This window comes from Dromiciops gliroides, chromosome 2 (genome assembly GCF_019393635.1).
Source record: "Dromiciops gliroides isolate mDroGli1 chromosome 2, mDroGli1.pri, whole genome shotgun sequence".
Taxonomy (NCBI): Eukaryota; Metazoa; Chordata; class Mammalia; order Microbiotheria; family Microbiotheriidae; genus Dromiciops; species Dromiciops gliroides.
The window spans coordinates 327,231,758-327,252,768 of record NC_057862.1 but is presented as its reverse complement, the minus strand read 5'-3'; the positions used below and the strand labels follow the sequence as shown (position 1 = coordinate 327,252,768).

Genomic DNA, 21,011 nt, shown 5'->3' with positions numbered 1-21,011 from the left:
CCCTCGTTTTTTCTCATCATTAGTACTAAAAGTAAAAAATGTCCAAGGAATCCGTGAAATATAGCATACAGATGTCAGTTGGAGGCAAATTTCAGTTTTGCCTCTCTTAAGCTCCCATGAGATTGAAAAAAAAATTAAACAAAAACAAACAAAATCCCACCATTTTGCTCTTTTAGGCTATCTCCCCTCAGAATGCTGAGCAATCTCCAAGATTGCAAAATGCAACCATGCACACACAGGCGTCCTTGATCCAACCCCTTCAACTCCCCCAGTATCTAGGAAAGTGTGCTCAGCAAATCCCATATCTTAAGAGACCATTTAAGAGGAGGTGAAAAAAAAAGTTTGAGGCAAAAAGGGAAATGAAACTCAAAGGGTTCAACCCTGTCAGCATTCTAATATTTATAAGCAATGTCTTTTGAAAGAAGACACAGAATCTGAGGATTGGAACCAGCCAAAATGACCAGTGGAGTGCTGCTTCTCTGGATGGTGATTGAGCTCTGTCTGAGTAAGTGTTCTGAGGTTTGTGGGCACAGCTCCCCAGAGGATGATTCACTAGGATGCACCTTCTGCTTCTGATGGGTTGTTGAAATCACTGACACATCCCTCAGTGAAGAATGAGGTGTTCCCCACTTTTTATTATGGCTCCTCTCCTGTTTGGTGGTTTTTTTGTTTTGTTTTGTTTTGTTTTGGAGTAGAGGGTCAGCCAGCTGCTGCCTTGGGAGTTTGTGGGAGGTGCTCAGGTTGGAGGCAAAGATGTAGGGGTTCACATAAAATGGAAAAGAAAATACTTTGGTAGATGTGGTTAGTTTGGCTGTCGTCACTGGGATAGCTATTCTGTTCTGAGATCCTATTAGTGTTCCCAGCTTCATTTCTGCCTGCTGTAGTCAGAGGACATTTGCTGAGGTAGAGAAACTTCAGGGGATGTTTCTTTTTTCCACTTTATATTCTGTGGTTTTTGGTAGTACATAAAAGACAAAGGGCAAAATTTGGTACAGAGGAAAGAGCACTGGGATGAAAGTTTAAAGACAAGAATCTAGTCCAGGCTCTAAGAAATTGGTATAGAGAGGCAGTTTGGTCTGAATGGTGTAGTTGAGCTAGCGGCACACTAGATCTGGAACCAGAAGGCTTAGGTTCAAATCCTAATTCTTTTAATTGTTATTCTGTATGACCTGGTACAAGTAACTTCCATTTTGGGGACTTCGGTTTCCTTATCTGGGAAAAATAAGAACTTTGGACTAGATTACCTTAAAGTCATTACAACTCTGAATCTGGGATTCTAATTTTATGAATTAAACTAAGTTCGAAAAAAAATTGTGTGCATGTGTGCATGTGTGTGTGTGTGTGTGTGTGTGTGTGTGTGTGTGTGTGTGTGTGTGTGTAACTAATATGGAGTTGGACTGGGTGGATACAACAGATCTGGGAGTTTGACCTGGTTCTGTCATTATGAGCTTAGTCAAATCACTTCTTAATAAGCAATGTCACAAGTTGAAGAAATTCTCAAGCATATTCTGATGTATTATGGAGTTGGTGTGGTCTAGTGGGAAGTGTACTAGACATGGGGTCCAAAGGCACAGCCTTGAATTCTAACTTTATTCCTTAGGAGTTATGGTCTTGGGAAAATAATTTTACCTTTTTAGGCCTTGGTTTAATCATCTATAAATGAGAAAGTTGGAGTAGATGATCTCTTAGACCCCTTCCAAGTCTAATTTTGTGATTTGTAGGCACCATTTCAAACTCCAGAAATTTAGAATTTTCAGGGACATATTTAAAGTTTATTAAAATATTTTTTTAAAAAATTGATATCTTTTATTTTTAAATCACCTTCATTTTCAGCTATATTCCTTTGTCCCTAGTACTCAGAGAGCCATCTCATGCAACAGATGATTTTTAAAAAGGGAGGAGGGTTTTTTTTGTTTTTTTGTTTTTTGTATATACATAGAGTAGCTATGGGTGAGGCTAGCAAAGTATACCTATTTTATTTTCTGATTTACTGAACATGGTTAAAACTTTTTGAGTCACTTATCTTGGGCAATAGAGGATAGGATATCTTTGGTTTTGACCACAAAATTCTCACTTCTCTCAACATAGTAATGTGAAGAATGAAAACGGTGTTCTATCAGCCTTTGATAAACAGGTCATGGTTTATACTAGCTATTTGGGCAGTGACTTTGATGGGTGACTTTTTTTTTTTTGCCCAGAGGGTATGTCCTTTACCTGTATTATACCTTATATCTTTGTCCCAAATCTGATCTAAAAACAGTCCTTATTTATGATTCCAATGGAAATTGGACTCAGGAAATCAGGTGTTTTTTATTTACTTTTAAGGGAGGAAGAAGTTCTGATCAGGCAATGTTTCTTTTATGTTCATTGACCCCTTCTGACCAATTGCCTGTAGGAACACAAAATGGTGAATTAGGTAAAATTTGTTTCCTGGACCTTGTCCTTGCTTTGAGTTTCTCTCTCTCTCTCTCTCTTTCCCTCTCTCTCTCTCTCTCTCTCTGTAGGTGGTGAGGAGAGGGGTATAAATGTAGATGGTCTTTTCATGCCTCCTATCACCCTCCTTTCTCCCCCTTTGGACTCCCCCCTTCTGAAGAATTGCCATATGATCCACATTTTCCCATCAATCTCTAACCCCAACCTCCAAATTCCCAACCCAGGGAATATAATAGGACTCTATTCTCTATTTTCACAAAGGAGCAACTAGTTAAGCTGATAAAGGATTCAACTGAATTGAATTGCATTAAATAAATATTTACTCAGGAACTATGATATGCCAGTCACTATACTAGGCACTAGAAACACAAAAATTAAAATAAATAAATAGTCCCTACCAACCAGTCCCTACCAACTTTGTCACTGAATCCATGTTAATGTTTAAAATGTTTATTTATTAAAACTTTCATTTTGATATAGATTTCATTTCTAAATGTTACACTCTCCCTCCCCCACCCAGTGAACCATTTCTTGTAACAAAGAAAAAAGAAAGAGAAAAAAAATTAGTTCATCAAAAATAACACAGGGGCAACTAGGTGGCACAGTGGATAAAAACACCAGCCCTGGATTCAGGAGTACCTGAGTTCAAATCCGGCCTCAGCCACTTGATACTTACTAGCTGTGTGTGACCCTGGGCAAGCCACTTAACCCCAATTGCCTCACCAAAAGAAAGAAAGAAAGAAAGAAAGAAAGAAAGAAAGAAAGAAAGAAAGAAAGAAAGAAAAATAGAAAGGAAGGAAGGAAGAAAGAAAGAAAGAAAGAAAGAAAGAAAGGAAGAAAGAAAGAAAGAAAGGAAGAAAGAAAGAAAGAAAGGAAGAAAGAAAGAAAGAAAGAAAGAAAGAAAGAAAGAAAAATAACACATTACCCAAGTGTGACAGTATATGCAATGTCCTTCACCCATTGTCCCTAGCCACTACAAAGAATAGAAGAAGGTACATTTTCCAATATCTTGATCATTGTTCAATGTTTAGTTTCATTTAAAAAATTCTTTCCAGATGTTGTGTGTATATTGCTTTTCTGATTCTGCTTACTTCTGTATTAGTTAATATATCTTCCCACATTTCTCTGGATTGTTCATATCCATAATTTCTTATATATTTTTACATAACAACATTCCATTCCATTCCTGAACCACAATTCAGCCATTTCCCAATCCATTGTTGTTGTCATTCAGTTGTTTTTAGTTATGTCTGACTCTTTGTGACTCCATTTGGGGTTTTCTTGACAAAGATACTGGAGTGGTCTGCCAATTCCTTTTCCAGCTCAGTTTATAGATGAAGAACTGAGGCAAACAGGGTTAAGTGACTTGCCCAGGGTCACACAGGTAATAAGAGTGTGAGGCCACATTTGAGCTCCTGACTCCACGCTTGTACTCTACTCACTTTGCCACCTAGCTCCCTCATCTACAGGCCATGCTCAGATTTTGTTTGTTTGTTTGTTTTTTGAGGGGGCAATGAGGGTTAAGTGACTTACTCAGGGTCACACAGCTAGTAAGTGTCAAGTGTCTGAGGCCAGATTTGAACTCAGGTTTTCCTGAATCCAGGGCCAGTGCTTTATCCACTGCACCACCTAACTGCTCCCTTCCCATGCTCAGATTTTAAAGGGAGAAGGTTAGTTAACTCTTTGGCCCCATTTCTCCTTCCCTTTCTAGGTAGCATATGCTGCTTTGTTCTGGATTCTCTTCCTAATATTGCTAGAATACCCTTCCATATTACTTTGTTTTCAGTTGGTATGTATTTTGTATTACTTATCTGTTTACATATTGTTTTCCCCAATAAAATATATACTCCTTGAGGGCAGGAACTGTTTCATTTTATGCTTTTGTGACTATATCCCTTAGAATGATACCTGGATTACAGCAGGTGCTTACCAAAGCTTGTTGAGTGAATAAATTTTAAGTGGCCTTCTGGAGAGCATGCTTCATTTTTGTCAGCTAACTCAAAAGAGTGATTTTCATTATGAAGATTTTCAGTCCAGGGAATAGGATAAACCAAAGGAATATCTTATATTCCCCTGAAAACACACTTTTTAGGTGGCCTCATATGCCTATTCTAACTCTGATATGGGGAGGATATTATGTAAGTCTGAGTGGAAAAATAGAACAAAATAAGGCAAGTATAAATCCAGCTATAATTTTGCATGAGCAGTCAACTTCTTCAAACTCAATAAGAAATATATATATATTTGTTTATGTATATCTAGGCAATAGTGAGACTCTTGTGCTCTTCTCTCCCAGGCAGGAGGCATCTGGGTAGCTTTGTTACATTTAACACTCTTCTGTTTGGCTCACTTGACTGGATGATTAAACTCATTGCAAGTTAGGGAGTTTAAAGCTCTATTGGAATGAGGAACCCCAACCAACTGAAGCTCCTTTTGTCAGCCAGAGACTCCATTTATCTCGGAAAGAGAAGGGAGTGATGAGATGGCAGGATATTGCTACATAATCTCATGGAAAGACTGCTGGATTGGGTGCCAGAAATTCTGGGGAATGCTGCCTCTGTCATTACCTATGTGATCTTGGACAAGTAGTAGGACCTCTCTGGGCCTCAGTTCTCTCTTTGTAAAATGAGGAGGTTGGAATAGATGGCCTCTAATTTGTTGTTGTTCAGTCATGTCTGACTCTTTATGACCGTGATGGGGTTTTCTTGGCTGGATTAATATTTGCCATTTTCTTCTCCAGGGGATTAAGGCAAAAAGAGGTTGAATGACTTAGCTAGGATCACACAGCTAGTGAGTATCTGAGGCTGCATTTGAGCTCAGGTCTTCCTGAGTCCACACCCAGAATTCTATCTACTGATCCATCTGGTTATCCAGATGGCCACCAAGGCCTCTTCTAAATCTATGGTCAATAATTATATCACTCTGAGGGTTACTAGTCTTGCTGACTCCAAAAACACCTTCATAGAATTGAGTGAAATTCTATGGTGGGTCTTCTACACTGTAGCACAGTAGTCCCCAAAGTGTAGATTATAACCCTTGGGACACTGACATGACCTCAAGGCATATGTGATTAACTTTAACTGGACGATGGGAAGATGTAATGGGAAGATGGATCACATCACACCCTTCCTGTGGCAGTCCTTGTCTCCCGTGGCAAACCTTTTCTCTAACGCAACTACTAATGCCTCTAAACCATATCAACCAATATGACCCCAATCCTACTGCTCATCATCTATGATTAAGCAATTTCTCAACTTCAATCAACATATTTTATGTTCCTACTATATTCCAGACACTGTGAAATATATACCAAAGTCATATACAGGATAGATAGGAAATAATTAACAGAGGGAAGGCACTGGAATTAAGAGGGGTTGGGAAAGGCTTCCAGTAAAAGATGGGATTTTACTTGGGACTTAGAAACCAGGGGGATCAGTAAGAGAAACAAAAGAGGGACAGCATTCCAGGTTCTCCATGGGGAAAAGCCAGAGAAAATGCTGAGAGCTGAGACATGGAGTGTCTTATTCATGGAACAGCTAAGAGGCCAGAGTCGCTGGATCAAAGAGTATGTTTTGGAGTAAGGCATAGGAAGACTGAAAAGATAGGAGGGTGTTAGGTTATGAAGAGCTTTGAATGTCAGAGCATTTTGTATTTGATCCTGGAGGCAATAGGGAGCCACTGGAGGCGTGTGTGTGTGTGTGTGTGTGTGTGAAAGAGAAAGACAGATATGATATGATCTGACTTGAGCTTTAGGAAAATCCCTTCTGTACTCCATAGGGAATTAACCTCTCAAAGTGATTAAAATCTAACACTGTACTGGCACCACATCAGCAGCTGAGTAGGAAGAAAATCCTGCTCCCATTGCCCTTTACAGACCCATACTCTTCTTCCCAGAGCACCTTCTGGGGCTCTGCTAGGCAGGTTCTATACTCCTAGACTGTGATCTCTTAAAGTCCTTCTCCATTTTCTCACACCCCTTCTCATTTTCTGTGGGACAGAATGAGTCTCACTGGCTAAGCAGAAATGGATGAGTTGTGATCCATGTCACAGATGTTATATTTTCTTTTCTTTCCAAACCACCCTTCTTCCAAACTTCCTCATTTCAATATAGGGTACCGGGGTGGCTAGGTGGCACAGTGGATAAAGCACCGGCCTTGGATTTAGGAGTACCTGAGTTCAAATCCAGCCTCAGACACTTGACTTACTAGCTGTGTGACCCTGGGCAAGTCACTTAACCCCTATTGCCCAGCAAAAAAACAAAAACAAAAACAAAATCAATATAGGGTACCGGTAACCTCAGTCACCCATGATCAAAATGCTGGGTATGGGGGAGCAGCTAGGTGGCACAGTGGATAAAGCACTGACCCTGGATTCAGGAGAACCTGAGTTCAAATTCGGCCCCAGACACTTGACACTTACTAGCTGTGTGACCCTGGGCAAGTCACTTAACCCTCATTGCCCCACCCCCCAAAAAATGCTGGGTATGTATCTAGACTCTTCACTCTCTCTCACCTTTCATATCCAATCAGTTGCCAAATCTGGTTTCTGTTTTTACAACTTCACTTAATATAATTTGTTAATAATGTATTTAATGTTATGATAGTTTAATAATTTTAAATAATATAACATAATTTTAAACAATGCCAGAAGGCCTGGGTTTGAATCCTGGCTCTGTTACTACCCATGTCATCTTGGGCAAGTAACAGAACCTCCCTGTGCCTCAGTTCTCTCCTTTGTAAAATGAGGAGGTTTGAACACATGGCCTCTAATTATCATCACCAATTATTTAATTATTTATTGTTACAAGTATGATTGAACATTATGTTAAATAATGTATTTAACAACTTATCTAAGGCCCTCATCACCTCTCACTTAGACTATTAGAATAGCCACACAATTGGTCTCTCCCTACTTCAAGTCTTACACTCCAATCCTTCTTTTACATAGCTGCCTAAGTGATTTTCTGAAGGTAAAGGTGTGAACACATCATTCTTCTGCTTAATGAACTTCAGGCTCCTTATTGATTCCAGAATAAAAAATTTTTGTCTTTATCTAGTTCTTTTAAAGATTTCTTTTTCATAGCATACATAATTGTTAGTATGTTAGCGTATATATAAAATTCACAAATAAAATACACACAAAATGGGAATTGTATGCTCAATTATGTATAAGTTTGGAGACTACAACCATAAAAAATAAATAAGCTTTGAGATCCATGGTATATTGAGGCAGAGTGCTGTTGAGGAAAGTACACTGGACTGGGAAGCATAGAGAGAGCTAAGACTGTAAGAGACCTTAGGGCCCTCTAATGTGCTCCTGGGGCCTCTAGGGGGTGCAGTGGATACAGTGCTCAGCCTGGAGTCAGGAAGACCCATTTTCCGGAGTTCAAATTTGGCCTCAGACACTTACTAGCTGTGTGGCCCTGGGCAAGTCACTTAACCCTATTTTCCTCAGTTTCTCCATCTGTAAAATGAGCTAGAGAAGAAAATGGCAAACTTCTGTAGTGTCTTTGCCAAGCAAACCTCAAAGGGGGTTTTGAAGAGTCAGATGCGCTTAAGGATCAAAGTAGTAGAAATGATGAGGATCTGAGCATCAGGGTGGTGTGGGCATTTAAATTAAAAAAGAATTAAGCAATTGATGTATGTCCAGTATGTGTGGGTATATTCCCCACGCAGTGTAATGAATTTGGAAGATTCATGTTCTTACTGCATAGAAGAAAGCTCATTTCTGTGCCCTGGAATAAATTGACCTAAGGTTAGACGTTAAGGGAATCCTGGTACTCAAGAAATCTTCAGTGTTTAAGCTATGTCAGCCTTTTGAGTAGTGGCAGCTGATTGGCTGAAGGTTCCCTAAAATAAGAATAATTCAATAGGATAGAGAACTGTTGATAGAGATTTTATCATTTCAATCACAGCATGTAGAGCTGAAAGGGACCAGCAGTTCATATGATCCTAGTTCTAGAGTTAAAAAGGACTTCAGAGAGCATCGTCAATTCTCCTGAGAAAACCAAGGCCTATAGTGGGGGAGTGACTTGCCCAAGGTCATATGGGTAATAAGCAGTAGGTCTGGGATTTGAACCAAGGTCTTACCTTGGAAGTCCTACCTTCAAATGTTGCTTTCTTTATGATATATCTTGGTCTCTCATGTCCTATAAATTATAATAATTGTTTATGACAGTGTCAGAAATAGAAAGTGAATTTCCAAATCTACACATATAGCCCTAGCTTTTCTCATGTGGTATAATGATGCATCAATCAGTTAACAAGAATTTTTTTAAGTGCTTACTATGTGCTAGGCATTATGCCAAGCCCTGGGGATTAAAAAAAAAGGAATTCCCCCCCACCCCACACACACCTTATTCCCTTCTCCCAGATCTTAAGGAGCTTATTGCCCCTCAATTATTATTATGATCTCAGTGTAGATGTCCCATAGGCATCTCAAATTCAATATGTCCAAAACAGAACTCATTACATTTCCTTCCCAAACCCTACCTCATTCCTTTGTTGTTGTTCAGTCATTTTCAATTATGTCTGACTCTCTGTGACCCCATTTGGGGTTTTCTTGGCAAAGATACTGGAGTGGTTTGTCATTTACTTCTCCAGCTCATTTTACAGATGAGGAAATGGAGGCAAACAGGGTTAAGTGACTTGCCCAGGGTCACACAGCTAGGAAGTGAGGCTGGATTTGAGCTCAGGTCTTCCTGAATCCAGGCCAAGCATTCTATCTACTGTGCCACCCAGTTGCCTTCTCTATTCCTAACTTCCCTACTACTGATAAGGACTTTACCTTCTCACTTACTCAGGCCCACAACTTGATTTCATTCACACTCCTTAGTCACATTCATTCCACATATCTACTCTATTGCCAAATCTTATTTCTACTTTCATAATCTCTTGCATATGTTCCCTTCTTTCTATAAATTTAACCCCAGTTCAGGTCCTCATCACTTGGACTGATAAAAAATAATCTCCTAGCTGGTCTCTCTGCCTCATTTCTTCCTACTCTAATTAATATTCCACTCAGCAAATTGATTTTTCTAAAGCAGAGGTCTGGCTAAGTCATTCTGTCCTTCCTTGCCCTGCCCACCATTTCATATTCAATAAGATCTAGTGGCTCTTTTTTATTTCTAGGATCAAAAATAAATTCACCTGTTTGGAATTTACATTTCTTTATAACCCGTCCCCTTCCTACCTTTCTGGTATTCTCATATTTTACTCCTTTCCAAACTTGACTCTTTAGCTGCACTGGCCTATCTGATGATCCTGACACATTTATCTCATTCTGTTTCTCATTTCTGCACAGTGCATCGGTTCTAGGAATGATCTGTACCTTCACCTCTGCCTCTTAGCTTTCCTTGCTTCTTTTAAGACTTCAGCTCAAGTCTTACCTTCTCAGGTAGACTTTCTCTGTCTCTCTGGCTACTAGTGCCAATCTTGGATTAACTTCCATTATCTTCTCTGGCTATAGCTTATATATCTGTTTATTTACATGTTATTTCTTTATTTGGACTGTAAGATCCTTGAAGGCAGGAACTGTTTTGACCAATTGTTGTTTCTCTAATGCTTAGCAAGGTACCCGTACAACAACAACAACAGCAACAACAACAACAACAATGACATAATGACTGACCAGATAAAGGAAACATTTATTTGGAATTATTCCAATATACAAATTCTATTGATTGAAAACCTTCACTAAAATTCTATCTTGATTTGGAGGTGACCCTGTATTTTTAGAGGCTATGCATGTATACTGCAATATAGTATCAGTTTGGTGATACACTATCTGTCTGTCTGACTAGTTAAGTACAGAGAAGTTTATCACCATATTTCCCACAGGGTAATTCATTATTTTTGCAATAGTAACTTGAAAATGCCTAATAAGGCCAAGAGGGGTTTGGCAGGTATCCTTTCACTTACAAAGTATTAGGCCCAGTGAAACAACTGAAGCATCAAATCAGGCATGTTTAATGTGCTGACTGATTTTGCTCAGTTGCTTTTGTCTTTCCTTTTAAATCTTTGTCAGAAGGAATATCTTGATAGGTGAGGGAGAGGGGAGGGATATCTTTGGAAACAAAGGGGATATGAAACCAAAATAGGTCTATAAAAACAAAATATCAAAAGGAATATATTCCAGTCAAACACTTTTTTTTTTTGTGAGGCAATTGGGGTTAAGTGGCTTGCCCAGGGTCACATAGCTAGTATATGTCAAGTTTCTGAGATTGGATTTGAACTCAGGTCTTCTTGAATCCATGTCCAGTACTCTATCCACTGAACCACCTAGTTGCCCCTAGTCAAACACTTAAGAAAGGGGAGAACGACCAGAGACATCAGTCCTCATTCTGCTTGTCATCTCAGAAGTGGTTGCCATTAGTTATAAAAGGTTCTGGACGGGAAAGTGTGAAAAGTTAAACGCAGATTCTTTACAATTTTTAGAAAAACAGGTCATTGCCTATGCCCTTTTTTTGATGGTGGGTCTGTAGTATCAGTGGTGCATGAGTATGAAAAGGAAGGCATGCTATTATTGTAATCTAATAGTGATAATATAATGGAAGAATTGGGAAAGGCACGTCAACAAAGGCAAATGAGCATCATATCAATGAAACATGCAAATAAGAATGCAATTACTTAAGGGAAGAACTGGGTATAACTGGGTATTTTTAAGCATATAAATGGGGCAGCTAGGTGGTGTAGTGGATAGAAGACATCTTCCTGAGTTCCAATCTAGATTCAGACACTTACTAGATGTTTGACCCTGGGAAAGTCACTTAACCCTGTTTGCTTCAATTTCCTTATCTGTAAAATGAGATAGAGAAGGAAATGACAAACCATGCCAATATCTTTGTCAAGAAAACCCCAAATGGGGTCATGAAGAGTTGTACACAACTGAAACAATTGAAAAACACAAAAATTTGTATAACTACTATTAGAGAAGCAGTAGAAAAGAAAACATGGAAATTCAGTGTGCTTGACTTGACTTTCTTTCTTTTTTTGTGCAGACCAAGCCATATCAACGACCGTGACAGGGTTTTTGGGTCACTCTGTAAAGTTGCCTTGTTTTTACAATGTTAGAGATAGACAGACTCATGTGATGTGCTGGGGAAAGGGTTCATGTCCCAATAGCAAATGTAGTGGAGACATTGTCTGGACTGATGGACAACGAGTGTCATGGTCGAAGTCTTCAAAATATCAACTTCAAGGAAATATTTGGAGAGGTGATGTGACCCTGACAATCAAAGACACAAATAAAGAAGATATTGGTAGATACTGCTGCCGGATAGAGGTGCCTGGATGGTTTAATGATATCAAAAAGGAAGTAGTTCTGCAGCTGGAGAGGGGTAAGACAAAACTTGTGTGTTTGGAAAGGAGATTCTCAGATTTAAAAAATCATTGCTGTGGGAGATTGTTTTCTTAGGAAGTAGTGGAAAATGAAGATTGAATAATATATACAAGCAAAGAGTTGTTCTGAACCTAAATATGCTTCCAAAATAGGCATAATTTATCTTCCTGAGAAAAAATTATAACTGATAAATCTTTTCTCACTTTCATATCTTTTGCAATATTGATTATTTTTTTTAAGTATGCATGCAGGTTACTTATATATTGTAAGGGTTAAAATTCTAACTATACTGTCTAAAATATCTAATGAGTGGTCGCCAATAAATTATAAGTTTTAGCAAGAGTTAGATTTTTAAGCATTTATTAAGGAGAATAAGAATTTGGTGAAGAAAGAAGGAAAGACCTAGATTCATCTATCTATTGAAGGGAGAATGCATTTCTAGCTGCCTTCTCCACCAGAGTCCTCAGCAAAGAGAGAGAGCCCATGCGCCAGCCATCTCCCTTCTTCCTCCCACAAGCAAGCGTCACTTCCTGACGCCAAAGAAAAGATGCATGGTCCTGCCCTCAGAGGCCCTCTCCTCATATTGGAGCTTTCCTACAGTAAGTCTCCAGCAGGTGGCATCATTCCAATTGTTACAATATGAACTTACAATATGTAGGGTAAAGTGTATAGGTCAATCAATATTTATTACACTAACCTGCAAAAATTTGAATTCACTTACTGATCTCAGCAGTTGATATATGTATTTTCACATTCACTAAAAACATGTGGACCCTTCTTGGCTTATTAGAGTTAGGCAAAACCCACATAATAAATAATACCTAGGTTTGTAGCATGAAATCATAGCCAGCTTACCCAAATCTGAATGTTTTGCCTAGTGGAATCTTCTAGGACTAACAATTTGACATTCTTAGCTGACTATATTCTCTGTCTTTGTGCTTATTTTTGAATCTGTATTTCTCTTGGATTGTATTTGGTGTCAGATATATCTTTTATTTGGTTACTTCAGCTCCAACCACAACTACTCGTCAGACTACAACTACTCATCAGACTACAACAACAACTCATCCAACTACAACAACTCATCCAACTACAACAACTCATCCAACTACAACGACACATCCAGCTATAACTACTCAGCTGACTACAACTTGTCCAACCACAACATCCACAACCAGTATCCAAGTAATCACTTCAGAAATTCCTAATCTAACAACTATAATGGCACACCAGTTGACTACAGTCACTGTAAAATCAACAACAGCAGCTTTTCCTGAGAAATCAACTTATAATCAAGCAATAAGCTCAGCTCTGACCACTATACCATTGACAGAAGTTGCCCCTATGACTACAGGTATACAACATGACCAGAAAATTTTCCTTTCTTCCTTTTAGGTTGAACTTGGACTCTGGCAACAGATTCCAGAAGGAATTTCTTTTGAAGGAATCTGAGAAATGCCACATTGTGTCAGTGCCATGGTCTGTGGTGACAAAGTTGTTTTTGACATCAGAGACTGAGAGATAGCTTATGCGATATGATGGTTTTCCTCTATGGCATATATCTCAAAAGCCTAAGTATGAATGTTCCCCAATATCTCTAGATTCTGTTACATATCTATCATCCATAATGTTATCTTTGCTCTTCTTGAACTGATTATAAGTTTCATCTCTACCATCTTTTGGAGTATTCAGTTCTTAAGTTCTGTAGCTTTGGCAAAATTTATTTCAAAGCCATGATTATGTTTTAGTCTTGTATGCTGGTCTGAGAACACTGAAAAAAAATGCTCATGTCACAATACAAAAGGGTCTCTTTAAAGCTTCAACCTGTCTCAGAGGTAACTAGACAACTTAAATGTTCAGTTATGTCAATGGATCTGTGATCTTATCGGTGTGAATACTTCCCTTCATTCTTTCACTTTTCACCAATCAAAACCTTGTCTTATGAAATTCTTGTCACATAAGGGTGTATCCAATTCTTTAGAGACCATCCGTGGGTTCTTTTAATATCTTGTAGATATATATGTAGCCCTTGGTCTATGTACCTACTGCTTTATGACCCACCACTGCTCTGTGATGCTTCCTCCTTTTTTGATTATAAATATCCTTGAAGATATCTCTTAGGCTACGTATTAAATATCTTGCTAATATTGGGTAGTTGTAATGCCTTTGTAATCCTTGTTATCCCATGGTCACAGAATCCTAATCTCTTTTCTGATTCCATTATTTACCCATTCCTTGACTGAAGCATTATAAAAACTCTTTCCCCCCTTTTTCAGAATCAGTGAATTGCTATTGTTTAGTCATTTTCAGTCATGTGTGACTCTGTGACCCCATTTGGAGTTTTCTTGCTAAAGATACCAGAATGGTGTGTCATTTCCTCCTCCAGTTCATTTTATAACTGGGGAAACTGAGGCAAACAGGGTTAAGTGACTTGATTAGCATCACACAGCTAGTAAGTGTCTGAGGCAGGATTTGGGTTCATGTCTTCCTGACTCCAGACCTTTCACTCTGTCCACTGTACTACTTCATTTCCCCAGTGAATTGTTTTTCCCTAAATGGTTCTTAAATAATTATTGCCAAAGCACTTGATGGGTAGCTAGTTTCATCCATATCCAAAGGTGTGCTTGACTAAGGGCACCTTTTTTTTTCTTTAACTTTTTTTTCTTTAGTTTTTCTTTCTTTAGCTTCTTGTTGTAGAGGGATAGCCATTGCTCTGCATTTTATTGCAACCACTTTGGCTTTCTAAATTATAAAGAAAGTGCCTACTGTGTGCACATTGTCTGTTTCCACTTTGAACATAAGCACAGGTGGTGGTTGTGAATATAATGCATCACAGGGCTGAGGAGAAAGAGAAAGTACTCATTGCTTAGAGTACCTTAGAGCACTTAGAGCTAGCTCACCCCAGGGGTGAGACCAATATCTGCTCTCTTTGTCATTCCTAGAGTATAGAAGCTTATCATGTAGAAGAGAAAGTTGGAAAATATGGATGGAGATCAGAATAGAAAAGAAAAAGCTGTGTTTGGGAACTGTCTGAATAAAGTTGATAAATTCAGTTGATGACAGTAGATAATACCACCAAGGAAGTCAACAATAAGTTACCAAGCATTTATTAAGCACTTACTATGTGCAAGGTAGCGGCAGCTAGGTAGTAAAGTAGATAGAGTGCCAAGCCCAGAGTCAGGAAGACTCGTCCTCTTGAGTTCAAATCTGGCTTCAGAAACACCCTTGGCAAGTCATTTTACCCCTTTTGCCTTGGTTTCCTCATCTGTAACATGAGTTGGAGAAGGAACCAGTAAACTACTACAGTATCTCTGCCAAAAAAACCCAAAAAACAAACACCAACCCATATGGGGTCACAAAGAGTTGGATATGACTGAAAAACAACAAAACAACAATAAAAAGGTGCTAGGCACTGTGCTAAGCTCTGGGGATGCAAAGAAAGGCAAAAATAGTTTCTATGCTCAAGGACCATGGAATGAGGGAAACAACTATGTGATAAAGATCTGTATACATGGCAAACTGGAGGTAATTTCAAAGGAAAGGCACTAGCATTGAAGGGCCCCAGGAAAGTCTTCTTGTAGAAGGTGAGGTTTTAGCTGAGAACTGAAGGAATCTAGGGAAGTCAGGAGGTGGAGACAAGGAGGGAGAACATTACAGGTATGGCAGATAAACAGTAACAAGACATCAGTCAGGAGATGGGTGTCTTATGTAAAGAACAGCAAAGTGAACAATATCATTGGATTATAGAAGGTGTATAAAAAAAAATAAAGTGTAAGATGATTAGAAAAGTAGGAAGCTGTCAGGTTATGAAGGACCTTAAAAGCCAAAGAGAGTGTTTTACATTTGATCCCAGGAAAAATAGGAAGCCACTGGAGTTTATTGTAGGGAAGGATATGCTATGGTCAGATTTACATTTTAGGTAGATCAATTTTTTTGACATCTGAATGGAGGAGGGATTAGGGAGGGAAAAAAACTTGAGGAATTCATTTAGAGAGCTATGTTATTTTTAAATTTTTTTGTTTAAAAAATAGCATTTTATTTTTTCCAATTACATGTTAAGATAGTTTTCAACAGTTTTTTTGTTTGTTTCGGTTTTTTTGGGGGGGCGGACAGGGCAATGAGGGTTAAATGACTTGCCCAGTGTAACACAGCTAGTAAGTGTCAAGTGTCTGAGACCGGATTTGAACTCGGGTCCTCCTGAATCCATGGCCAGTGCTTTATCCACTGTCCCACCTAGCTGCCCCCCAACATTCATTTTTGTAAGATACTGATTTCCAAATTTTTCTCTGTCCCTCCCCCCTCCCGAAGCCAGCAACTAATCTGATATAAGGTTATACAGTACAATCATGTTAGACATGTTTCTCTTTTCTTTTCTTCTTTTCTTTTTTTTGTGGGGTAATGGGGGTTAAGTGACTTGCCCAGGGTCACACAGCTAGTAAGTGTCAAGTGTCTGAGGCTGGATTTGAACTCAGGTCTTCCTGAATCCAGGGCCGGTGCTTTATCCACTGCACCACCCAGCTGCCCTTGTTAAACATATTTCTACATTAGTCATTTTGTGAGAGAAGAATCAAAAGAAAAGGGAAAAAACACAGGAAAGAAGAAACAACAACAACAACAAAAACCCAACAACAAAAGTGAAAATAGTATGCTTCAATCTGCATTCAGATTCCACAATTCTTTTTCTGGATGTGGAGAGCATTTCCCATCGTGAGTCTTTTGGCATCATCTTGGATCATTGCATTGCTGAGAAAAGCTAAGTCTATCACAGTTGATCATTACACAGTGTTGTTACTGTATACAATGTTCTCTTGATTCTGCTCATTTCACTCAGCATCACTTTATGTAAATCTTTCTAGGTTTTTCTGAAATATGTGTGCTCATCATTTCTTACAACACAATACTATTCCATTACATTCATATACTACAACTTGTTTAGCTATTCCCTAACTAATGGGCATCCCCTCAATTTCAGATTCCTTGCCAACACAAAAAGAGAAGTTATATATATTTTTGAACATGTGGATTCTTTTCTCTTTTTAATGATCTCTTTGGGATATAGACCTAGTAGTGGTATTGGTGGGTAAAAGAGTATGCACAGTTTTATAGCCTTTTGGGTATGGTTCCAAATTGCTCTCCAGAATAGTTGAATCCATTCAAAACTCTAGAAGGCTGTGTTATGGGTACATGTTTGAGTTGATGAGGGCCTGCACCATGTGGCAGCAGTGTCAGAGGAAAGGTCAAATTAACAGATCTTGGCAACTCATTTAATATAGATGGCTGAAAGAAAGGGAGGACACTATAATACCTGGAGTATGTTGACGCCCTTGAAAATTATAGGGAATAATTAAGTAAGAGGGGATGGTTTGGGGTTAAAGATAATGAGTTCAGTTTCAGACATGTTAAGTTTCAGATATGTATAGGACATCCAGTTGAAAACATGGGTCCATGTTCTCTCACTCTTCTGGATGTCATTTATCAGGAGCTCTGATTCTCCTCTTGAAGCAAGATGTTGTCCATGGAAGCATAACTCTCTCAGAGGTAGTTGTCTTTCTAAGAAATAAATCCCTGCAAATTATACCCATTATAAGGTTCCCATCTCCCATTATGGATTCTCTCCCTTCTCTTTACTGGAACCTCCTCTCACCACTGAATTGAGATTTCCCCCATTCTTCTACCCTACCCTTCAATGTTTCCCTTTGGCACTCCACCCATTCTCCCATAGCAACATTTCCTCCTAAGACACTAGAGGAGTTATTTTCATTTCATTGTTTATCTTTGACTTGATTAGGGTATATCACACACTCCCTTCTACCTTATTCCTCCCCTCTCCTCTTTTTTTTTTTTTTTTTTTTTTTTTTTTTTTTGCGGGGCAATGGGGGTTAAGTGACTTGCCCAGGGTCACACAGCTAGTAAGTGTCAAGTGTCTGAGGCTAGATTTGAACTCAGGTACTCCTGAATCCAGGGCCAGGTTTTATCCACTGCGCCACCTAGCCGCCCCCTAGCCGCCCCCTCCCCTCTCCTCTTTTAAAGAGTTTCCTATTCTGAAGTTTAGTCCCATCAAAATCAAAACAAAAACCCTACAAGTTGTTTCATCTGTGGGAAGGGTAGGAAATCCACAATGTTTTAGGCCTATTCCTTCAACAATACATCTTTTATTTAAGTTCATTGTTCATCTTTATCGCCTTGTATACTTTTAGAGGGAACTTCTTAATAGTTCCTATGTTGTTGCTTTGTTGTTTTGGTTATTTTTAACTTCTTTGGCATCTTCTTCTATAAGGGTTTTAATTTTTTTCTTCATTTTTTTTTTCTGAGATGATTTGTTTTGTTATTTGCTCTCTTCTTAGTAGCTGTATTTATTTTTCTTATGTTTATGTTCTCTAGGGATATTTTTGGATCAAATAATATATACATACAAATATAAATAAATACACTCATGCATGCATGCATGTATATATGGGTGGGAATGCTTCAAATACAACTCTTTTGTGGAAAAATGTTTTTAATTGATTAGGGTCAAGTTTGCTGGGGATATCCCTTGGGCTGTATCTTGAGTTCCTTTGCTCTTTGGAACACATTATTCCATTCCCTTCTGTGGTTTCTGGGTGCAGAATAATCTCATGTTATTTAAAATTCCTTTCCTTTATATATGAAGATCTCTCTCCTAGTTACTTGTAGAATGTTTCTTCTTATAAGAATTGGTCAATTTAGTCGCATTGTGTCTTGAGTTTGCTGCTTTAAAAATAATTTTTGGAGGTGACCTATGGATTCTTTTTATTGGCATATTGTTTTCTGTGTTCAGAAATTCTGGATAGTTTTCTTGTATGATTTCTTGCATTATAGTATTCAGATTTTTTGACTTGTCATGTTCTGGGTGACCTATGATTCTTAAGTTGTATTTATATATCCCAACTTTGAGATCAATATGTTTGGCTCATAGAGAGATCACATGTTCTTTTAAACATTCATTATTGTTCCTCCACCCCCACCCCCACCAGTCTTCTTCATTTCTATGTATTTATATTCTTAAATAGTTGTTTTCTCTTCCATTTCTTTGGAGAGAATCACCATTGTAAATTCTAGTTTTTCTGTTCTGCCAATAATTTCTGATGTACAAACCATAAATTCTGTTTTCATAATTCTTATTTTTCTATAGGATTATTCTGGAACATCTTGCTGGGGTTCTGTGCTCTTTTTGGCAATCCACAGGATCCTCTGCTTCGTTAGGCATTCATTCATTTTCCTTCATCCTGAAAAATTTCTTCAAAGATGTTTGGATTCATTTAGATATTTTGGAGACCATCCTCACTTCTGTTCTATCTTCCTTGTTGACTTATCTGCTTGTGCTTAAGGTTTTTAACCAAGTTTTCTTCCTCTTGAGATCTTTGGTAATTTTAACCCATTTTCCCTGTACATTCTTTTATTACTTACTTTTTCATTTCTTCCCTTTGATGGCAGATTCCTCAAGGATGAACCTTAAAGTTTTTCCCAGCCTTCTATTATATCAGAGAATTAATATTTCACTGGCCCAATTTCAGTGCTAATTTCCTTTTCTTCAGGTCTGATGCGCTCCCCTACTCTCCACAGGCTAGGCCACCATCATTTTTGTTTGTTTGTTTGTTTTTGAGGGGCAATGAGGGTTAAGTGACTTGCCCAGGGTCACACAGCTAGTAAGTGTCAAGTGTCTGAGGCCAGATTTGAACTCAGGTACTCCTGAATCCAGGGCCGATGCTCTATCCAGTGTGCCACCTAGCTGCCCCCCTTTTTTTTAAGTGAGGAAATTGGGGTTAAGTGACTTGCCCAGGGTCACACAGCTAGTAAGTGTTAAGTGTCTGAGGTCGGAATTCAAACTCAGGTACTCCTGACTCCTGGGCTGGTGCTCTATCTACTGCACCATCTAGCTGCCCCGGCCACCATCATTTTTAATGTCCTCAGCATCTATGGGGGCAGGTTGCTACTAGCTATTTCTATCCACTTTATTCATGCATAAAGTTTTTTCAATATTTAATTTTTTCAATGAACAAAAATCAATTTTATATCTCTCCCATCTCCCCCCTTTGAAAAAAAGGAAAATGAAAACCCTTGTAAAAGATATACAAAGTCAAACAAAACAAATTACTACATTGGCCATGTCAAAATATGTGTATATGTATATGTATATGTATATGTGTGTGTGTGTGTGTGTGTGTGTGTGTGTGTATACACACACACCTCTATCTGTGTCCTGAGTTTATCAATTCTCTTTAAGGAGTAGAGTATCATATTTCTTCCTTTCTTTGTGTGTTTTTTTTTTTTTTTTGCAGGGCAATGAGGGTTAAGTGACTTGCCCAGGGTCACACAGCTAGTAAGTGTCAAGTGTTTGAGGCTGTATTTGAACTCAGGTCCTCCTGACTCCAGGGCCAGTGCTCTATCCACTGTGCCACCTAGCTGCCCCCAAGTATCATATTTCTTCATGGGTCCTCTGGAATTATTTCATTGAATTGATAAGGGTTCTTAAATTGTTTGTCTTTACGTTGTTATTGTTACTTTATTTTTTTTCTCTCCTAGTTCTGCTCATTATGCTCTGTATTAGCTCACGAAAGTCCTCCCAAGTTTCTCTGAAACTGTTTCCTTCATGAATTCTTATGGCACCATAGTGTTCTGTTCATATACCATAATTTGTTACTCCATTTCTTAATTGAATATACCTCCTTAATTTCCAATTCTTTGCTACCACAGAGGTACTGGTATAAATACTTTTGTGTATGTGGAGGTTTTGTTAAAAGCAAGCTTTCTATATGTCAGGCTGCCATCATTTCTTTACATCTTCAACATCCACAGGGATAGGTCTATTTACGTATCTCTCCTTATTTTATACAAGGACACAATGAAACATAGAAAAGCAAGGAATGCCACAGAATTTCAATCCAGAGCTGACTCCTATCTTAGAACTTATTCCAATAATTTAAACATTTCTAGAACTGCCCCCTAATTGAGCCATAGCACCTCATTGTTACCAGCCCTCTAGGATGATGGTTCTTGAAAAAAGAGAGAAATGTCTTTCCTTCCAATGAGTATTTTGGCTTCTCTGATTTTTATGCCACAAAGTTCACAGAAATAGACTTGAGGATGGAAGGGTACCATGTATGCTGTTCCTTACTTCTGAGACACTAATCTGCTAAGGTATTATCTGTGATAAAGAAGCTTAGCCAAACTGATGTAATAGTAGCCATCCTTGACATTGGTGGAATGCTTGCTACAAG

General features: G+C 38.5%; 1 protein-coding gene across 3 annotated transcripts in view; it reads left to right on the top strand.

Moving 5' to 3' along the window:
• The first annotated feature begins 412 nt into the window (after nt 1-412).
• The window catches only part of LOC122742918 (T-cell immunoglobulin and mucin domain-containing protein 4-like), a 37,529-nt gene continuing 16,930 nt past the window's right edge, over nt 413-21,011 (top strand). For all 3 annotated transcript variants that reach the window (XM_043987509.1, XM_043987510.1, XM_043987508.1), the window contains exons 1-3: nt 413-505; nt 11,432-11,770; nt 12,782-13,126. In XM_043987509.1, the coding sequence (XP_043843444.1) occupies nt 457-505; nt 11,432-11,770; nt 12,782-13,126 (733 nt within the window). In that variant the 5' untranslated portion in view covers nt 413-456. The remainder of the gene's footprint in view (nt 506-11,431; nt 11,771-12,781; nt 13,127-21,011) is intronic.